Source organism: Chinchilla lanigera, unplaced genomic scaffold (assembly GCF_000276665.1).
Source record: "Chinchilla lanigera isolate Chin_1 unplaced genomic scaffold, ChiLan1.0 scaffold00012, whole genome shotgun sequence".
Lineage (NCBI taxonomy): Eukaryota > Metazoa > Chordata > Mammalia > Rodentia > Chinchillidae > Chinchilla > Chinchilla lanigera.
The window spans coordinates 5,267,161-5,275,699 of NW_004955413.1; the positions used below are offsets into that span (position 1 = coordinate 5,267,161).

The following is an 8,539-nucleotide window of genomic DNA, read 5'->3' on the forward strand; positions in this document are numbered from 1 at the left end:
AGATATGCTTCATAAATTTATCAGTGTATTTATTGTTTGGTTTTAAAGCACATATATACATTACTTTTTCAAAAAATAAAAACATCCTGTAAAGTTCTTTAGCTATTAAGCTTTAAGGCTAGTATAAATTACTAAAATAACTAGAATCCATTTTCATTAAATCATTATCAGCTTTCTTAAAGAATTCAGAAGGAATAAAAAAAAACTGTGACAGTTGAAAAGAGATGAAAAGAGACTTAAGGTGCAAACAGGAGACCAATGGAAGGGCTATCTCACTAGCCCAGGTGATAGAGATAGCAGCTTGGGGATGGTCATGGTGTTGGAGGTGGTGAAACATGGCCAATAAGGGGAAAACTAATTACAGATATGAATGTGGGCACAGACGAATGAAATTACATAGAGATCACATTTTATTGACAACAGAATCTCTATCTGTATACAGCTTTATATGAGATAAAAATGAATATTAATTACACAAACCCTATTTGAACATATACAAAGTTATTTCAACAAGTTTTGTGTTTTATACTTAAGTGAATACGCAAAATTCAGTTACTTAGCAACACTTCAAAGTATCTGCTTTCAGTGTAGGTTTTAAGTACACACACATACACATCACCATCATTATTATCATCACACAGCACCACAGATAATCAAACAGTGAGTCTCGAAACAGAAAATCAATAACTGTGTTTCAAAACAAATGTTAAGGTTTTAAAAAAATAATGGTTGACAAGTTAGTTTACAAAGCTGCTGTTCAAGATTTTTAATCTTAGACTGAAGAGACATCAGCAAAATTTTAAGAAAGACTAACATATTTTGATATTGGATGTGACTTTTACAACATATAAAGGGGTTAAAAATGTGAGTCTAATTCACATTACAAATGAAAATACCAATAAAGTGCAACTTCAAATGATTTAGAACTTTTAGTTCATAATGAAGAGGCTGAGATAGCCTCATAAACCTTCTTACAATTCCAAAGGGGATACATTCATCACTAGTGAAGGGTGGATGTAGCCATAGCTGTGTGAATCACAAGCAGCATGGGAGTGAGTCCATCAGTTTCCCAGGGAATTTGTTTCCCCAGTTACATAGTTGGAGTTAATTTCCAGGGGCCTGTAATGCACATTTCCACTGAAAAAGAAATTAAACTACCACCTTAAGACTATCTTTTCCATAAGTACTGTAGTTTTAGTCTGTATCCAAAAATTATGTCCATACTTCCTCTGTATAATCACAGTTCAAGTTTAGTTCTCAAGATTAAAGTTAATTCTGCTTCATAAAACACATTGCTAAAACAGAAAAGACTATCTGCTTTAAAGAGACATTTAGAATAGAGTATGAAGTAATCCTTTTTATTTCCCCATGTAATCCAATAATTTAGAAATAATCTAGAATATTGCTCTGGAAAAATATCTTATCTCAGAATGTCAGCATAATGACATGTTTAAAATTTTGGAAATGAACCATCAAACATTAAAAATATATTTGTAAAATAATTTTAAAATTTTTAAAAATTTAGGTTCAATATGACTCAGCACTACCAGTTAGAATATCCTACCCTTGTATTTTAAGAATTAAGAATTTGAGCATGAGAGGAATGACAAACAGATTGTATTATTCCAGCCATTGTGCTAGATATGAAATCAATACAAATCAACTGAAAAGTAAATACCTTGCACTACTACCAAGACAGCAAAGATAAGTAAAATTCATTCACACATAACATTTTTTCTATCAAAACTCCATTCAAAACTATGTTATCTTCAACACACAATGACACCAAAGCCGTATGACTGAAAATACACAATAGCACCATATCTTTTCTCTATTTCAGTGATGGATGTACAGGCCGTCATCTCATTGGTTCTTTTCTGTCTCCATCAGGGAGGCCACCTTGGAGATTCCTACATGAGTTCTATTCCAGGTAGCTTACAAATCCTACTTGTCTTCACATTACAAGGAAAATCACTCCAGCTCCATATAGCTCTGTCATTAATAAGGACAGCGCAATCTTCGTTATGAACATTCTTGAGGTTTTTTTTAAGCCAAAATCTGAAAGGAAATATAACATGCCAAAATCTATAAGAAATAATATACATATGCATAGATTATAAATCGACATAGAAATATACAGGAATAGATGTAGGTATAGATGGACGTAGTTATCAGGGACAGTCCTGAGAAAATGTTCCTATGAAAAATTCAGAGAAGCACTGTCCAATACAAGAGTCACTGACAGCATGTGACTATTTTGTACTGTACTGAGGTGCACCGTAAGTGCTAAAGCCACACTATACTCTGATGATAACACAGAAAAAGAAGTAAATCACATCAATAGTTTTATGTTGTACATCATCAATATAAATTTCACCTCTCTGGTAAAAATATTAATTACATTTATAGTTTTAAATTATGTTTATATTACATAATATTGGTTTGAAGGAAGAAAATGGCAAGGTTATAACTGTGTTTCAAATATAATTTTAACATTTATCATGTTGTTTACCCAAATATCAAGTTTAAGAATATTTTTGCACATCACGCCTATGCTATCCATTCTTTAATCAAAATTGTACAAACAAGAATACTGAAAATTTCTCCGAAGTCATAAGAGTATTATACAATTGGGATATAATACCAACAGGTTACCTGAGTCTTAATGAATTCTTGCTACCTTTACCTATATGCACTAACAAATTCTCTTAGTCTCAATCAATATACTCACTGTATGTGTGGGTTAAATGGTGTCTGATCTATCCAGTGCCACTGACCTCTCCCGTTTTCACTTTTAAGTCCAACGAAGTACAGAAATAATTCATTCAAAATCTTAGTTGTGAAGTTCTGCATCCAAAACATAAAGTTTTATAAGCATATTTGCACCTAGGTGATGGTTATTACACTGAAAAAGAGGAAATAAGACCTATAGATTATTGCTTAAGCTCCAAAGCTTTGGGATTAGGTCTGCTTTCAAAGATTGCTTTTAATGTTAATTAGTGCTTTTATCTCACCAAATCCTCAGTTTTCTCATCTCCAGAAAGTATAACACAACTACTTCTTAGAGTTATGGTGAACACTAAGTGATCTAATACTTGCAACTCTCTTAGCACATGCTTAAAAGGATGACATTTTAAAGGGGCTTTTGTGTTTTAGATTGCCTTTAACTATTTGTATATTTCATTAAATTGTGCTTTATTTGAAAAGTCAGCAAATATATAGACAGCAAAGCCTTGGAAATAAGAGTTCTTGAGGACATCCTGTTAAGCACAAAAAGAATAGGTTCTAAGTCATGATGTAGATGATATGGAAGAATTTCACATGAAGAGAGAAATTTCAGCTTTTGATGAATTGAAGTTACCTTTAGGATTCCATATTTAGAAATGGAACCATACATTTGAACTGTTTTTTCATACTTAATTCTGAGAAGCTATTTACTCACATATTCATGAAACAGTTATCACACCCTATTCAGTGTGACTGGCTCTGCACAAGACACTGACAATAGAAAGATGAGCAAAGCATCGCCCCAGTCACTGTAAGAGCTGCCATAGCAAAGAGTAAATGCCACGATTTCTCTGTGGGGAAAGAGCCACAGCAGTACTATAACTTAGAATAGGGAAGTTAGAGAATGGGGAAGGTGGTTGGGATAGTTTTCTGGAAGAAATAACACATGAACAAAATCTGGATAGATCATAAGAATTTAGTAATATATAGGTAATTAATTTTCTAACCTATAAAGTATGTTTGCTTTTACATACAAAATATGAATTTTGCTGTATAATTCATTTCTATGTATGCTTCTGCTACCAGAGAATTGGTAGATTATACTACAATGTATATTGGGTTTTGTTGCTATGAAAAACACTATCGAAAATGAAAAAAAAAGGAGGACAAAAAATGGGAGGAGAGAGAATGAGAAGGAAGGAAAAGAAAAATGGAAGAGGAAGAAAAGGCTCCCAAGGGCACAGATGAAAGAGAGGCACAGAGGCTCAGTAGAGGAAAGAAATTCTCTCTCCTCACAGAGTTTCAAAGCAGCAGAGACACAGGAGGCCCCGCCAGCTCGCCTGCTCTGCTTCAGAGACGATGCTTGCCAGGTGGGCCCCCATTCCGGAGCAGTTCCTCTCACTCTCAGCCCAGGTCTTGTTGTCATGGAAGGGAAAATAGCAGTTGGACTGGAAGACTCTCCAACCAACAGGACAGCAAATCCAAGTACCTCCTTAGGGAAAGATTGAAATGGAAATTATGCAGTTAAGAAAGCACATTACATCTGTGAAGGTTCACATAACAATTCTATTACTCAATATTCAGTTAACACTTATGAAAATAATAACAGCATTACCAAAATCATTGTCTCCCACCCACTAAAGATGTCCTAAAAGTTTATTTCTAAGTATACTCTAAACAGAAGTATCTGAAATCACGTAAGAACTGTGAAGAATTATGAAGCATTCACTTAAAAAAACATGATCATTATTCAATGTCCACATTTATTTGCTTTCATTGATAAAGTGTTTCTTTAACAACGCCTCTTGCAGGACAATTTATCTGAAGGAGGCAAAGAATCTGCTAAGGCTCAACATTTCTGCATTCTCCCAAATGAGACTACTTTACAACTTCCAGAATAATAAAAGAGATAAAGACATCTCAGCAAAGCTATATATCATTACATATTGGGAAAACAGAATTAAGTTCAGGTTATGCTTTGGATGTGAAAAATAGCCTAGAAAAGTGTTAAGTTATATTCCCCAAGTACTCTCGAGGTGTTATTCCTGTGCCAAATTTGGCTTTGGGCTATATTTTTCTTCCCTGGTTCACCACCGATATTCTTTACATTGAATTATGAATTTGGATGGAAATGGAGATTAATTCTGTTATGCTCTCAACGGGCTGTACCTTTCTGTCCTGATGCTTCTTGGATGCATGTCACCTTCTTGTGGTACGCTGGCAGCTTACATGCTTTTGTTTCTCTTCTAAAGCACCGAAAATTGTGATGAGTCACTGTGAAGAAGGAAAAGAAGGTTAGATTCATTTTCTTGCATAACCACTTAACAGGGGAAGGGAGGCCAGCCTTTCAACTTTATTTTCACCCTGTTTATTAAGTCCTTCACATTCTCTTCTCTTCCTATGTAGTTCTTTGCTCCAGTTCCAGGTAAAACACATTTTTGAAAACTAATATTTTTATTTCATATTGTCTATTTGGGGCTTTATATGGGATGTTTACAAACTTTTAGATACATGTGATTTTAAAGTTTTTTTTTTGGTCAAAATCTAGAATGGAGATGTTTTGGTGATCACCGAGTTAGTTCAACAAAGTTTTATGAGCCTTATCTATGTATTAAGTTTTTACTTTTTAATATACCTAAATGTAAAAATAAAGAAAAATATGAATGTAGTATAATAAACTTTGTAATATAAACACTCTAAGTAACAATTGCTGGTTCAAGAAACAGAACACTGCCAACAGCCCTGGTGACTCGCATACATCGGATACACTCCACTTTTCCTTTACAAGCAACTAGTATGTGCTTTTAATATATTCACCTTGTCCTTTGCTTCATGACATTATGACTTAATGATATATCCCCAAACCACATACATCAGATTTGCCTGCTTTTGAGTTTTCTATAAACGAAATCATAGAGTATGTACTCCTTTTGTTCTCTTTCCTGTCCAACACTGTATGCATTTAGATATATATATATAATTCATATTTTCACTGCTGTAAAGTGATCTATTTTCTTCACAAAATGAAACATATTATTATAGACAACTAAGTTAGACAGAACTTAACAGACAGAGAGAGATTGGGCCCTCAAAGAAGTCACATGCAAACCTTCCTACTGATGCACAGCAACTTGAGATTACACTGTAATTAGCACCACATGGTCCGGTGAGCCCACATAGATATCAGACACATGGTGACCAGAACATCTGGGCTCAAACTCCCACTCTTTTCCAGGAATATCTTTGCTCTTCCTATGACTAGAAATTGTAGATAAGCTAAATTTAATGAGGCTTGCCTACATGCCTTGCTTCCCCACTGGATCAATATTAGCTAAGGGACTATACCTGTAATCCTACTGGTTGATTATATGTTGACCCATGTTGTACCCATTTGGTGATTTTTCCATATAAATTATCTTTGACAAAGAGCCTCAGTGGCCACAGACTTGGAACATCACTGAAAATCCAGGAGCTATTCTTCCCAATAAAACACTCTTAACTTCCTCCTTTGGTTCACAATTTCATTCCTCGCTATTGTGAAACCATGAATTACCATCTGGTGTCTAACAGATTGGGAGTCATTTTCCCCATGACAATATAGATCTACTTTTAGCAGATATGTCCAATGTGTCTAGTGTTTGGCTAATATGAACTGTGCTATTCTGAGCACTTTAATGCAGTCTGTGGGGTATATACTTAGGAGCAGAATTGTTGGCAAGAGAGTGTACAAGTTGAAACTATGACAGTGGTAAACTTTTCCAAAATGTTTGATATTGCTATACACACCTACAAGCAGCAATTCATTAGAGGTCCATTTTCCAAAGCAACAACAATATTCAGAAGCACCAGATATTTGACTGATTGCCATACATGGCATGACACCCAGGCATGTTTGCAATGGTATCTCAATATGAATTACATTCACTTTTCCTTGATAAGTAATGAGGTTGACACTCTAAACTTTTACTTTCTTTTTCTGTACAATGTATTTAAAACTTCATCCATTTTCTATTTCATTGTCAATATATCTCCTACTTATTTGAAAGATTTTTATACATCCTTCATACTATTTTTTAATCATTTAAATATTATCTCATAAGTTTCTGCTTTCACTGTGGTATCTTTTGTTATATAATAACTTACTTTAATGTGATATAAATTTTCAATGATTTCTTTATTTTCTAATGCATTTCACTTGTTTAAGAAACCATTTTGTACATCTTATCATGAAGAGAGTGTCTATCTTTTTAAAATTTGGATTCACTTTTTATACTTTGACCAATAATCAACCTCGAGTTGGTATTTGTACGTTGTACAAATGCAGTAGCTCAATTTCACTTCTTAAGTATAGATAATCAATAGGCTCTAAAGATTTGATTGAAGAAAACTGTTTTCTCATAACTCTGAAATAGTCTCTTCTGTTTTATATGAATTTGTAAATAAGTTCTGTATTTTTTCCTCTACTCTATTTTTCTTATGCCTATACCATGTAACTTTAATTATAATAACCTTATTTTAGGTCTTGATAGCATGAAAAACAAGTCTTCCTACAACTTTGATGGTGGTGGTGGTTTTTTTATTTGTACTTAACCCCTAACTTGAGATGTACGCACTAAATATTTATAACTCTTTGTCAGTTATGCCTCAAATTATTTTTAAAGATGAAATAACTAGTCTTCCAACAGTATTTTTCTTTTCATAGTGGGTGCATCAGGAACCTGGATTTTTTCCATTTACATCTTGCTTTTTATAATCCCTGTGAAAAATCAGAAATAATTTATTATATACACTAATGTTTACATGTTCATAAAATGGTCTTTTCATTCCTTAACACGACATACCATGATCAAAGAATGGGAGGCCCAGTATATAAGTCTAAATTTAAATGCAAGACATAGAACTCATTATACATTGAAGGAAAAGTTGATACAGAAAAAAACTTAGAGCAACTTTATAAAGGTTGGTAGGGAAATAATTCAAGAAGAGTTCCACTTTTATCAAGAACTTACCCAAGCAACTTGCAATAAAACAGGCACCAAGAAGTGAGATGAAAACAACAGCAACAACCCACGGGATCATCTGGGAATGTTGGCAACCTTGCATTAAGATGAATGGAAAAACAAGTGGGTTATTGTTCAATCCACCACAAGGTCTAGGGAAGCCAGTGCTACCGAGGAGAAAGAAAGCTAAATACAAGAACATCCAAAATATTTTAGATCTATAGAAGATCTTAAATATTTCCATGAGATAAATGAATTTTAAATCTTATTAGTAAATAAAAAGGAAAAAATATTAACTTTTTGTAATTTTGGAAGAGGAAAGGTTTTTATAAGCAAAGTGAAAACCCAAAAAACCATAAAAACTGATGTTTGAATACTGAAGACATTAGAACTGCTCAATATGAAAAAATAAGAAATACAAGGAAGAAGCATCTTGTTACATCAGTATCTAGATGACATGAAGAATTTGAAAATCAATTCAAAATTTAAGCAAAACTTTGAGCGGTAAATTTGCTGGAAATTTAATTTGCTAAAATTATAAATAAGTATGAAACGAATGAAAGCATGTAGGAAACTATGTTATTAAACTTTGATTTTTCATATAATGTTAACAGTAAATTGAAACCATGAAGTGTTAGATGTCTGAGAAGAACTAAGCATTCAAGGTGAGAAAATAAATACTGAAGCTGAGACTGAAAATTAGAAAAATCTTTCAAAAGTATTTTTTTTTTTTGGTTTTTCTCCGGTACCGGGAACCGAACTCATGACCTTGCGCTTGCCAGGCAGGCGCTTTTGCCACTGAGCTAAATCCC

The 8,539-nt window shown here is 33.5% G+C and overlaps 1 protein-coding gene across 1 annotated transcript in view; it reads right to left on the bottom strand.

Annotated features, from left to right (window-relative positions):
- Positions 1–387: 387 nt before the first annotated feature.
- Positions 388–8,539, bottom strand: part of Clec4d (C-type lectin domain family 4, member D) — a 9,422-nt gene continuing 1,270 nt past the window's right edge. The window contains exons 2-6 of the mRNA XM_005378869.2: positions 7,737–7,823; positions 4,897–5,001; positions 4,068–4,219; positions 2,732–2,847; positions 388–2,058 (exon numbers count right to left, since the gene is read on the bottom strand). Of these exons, the coding sequence (XP_005378926.1) occupies positions 1,911–2,058; positions 2,732–2,847; positions 4,068–4,219; positions 4,897–5,001; positions 7,737–7,823 (608 nt within the window). The 3' untranslated portion in view covers positions 388–1,910. The remainder of the gene's footprint in view (positions 2,059–2,731; positions 2,848–4,067; positions 4,220–4,896; positions 5,002–7,736; positions 7,824–8,539) is intronic.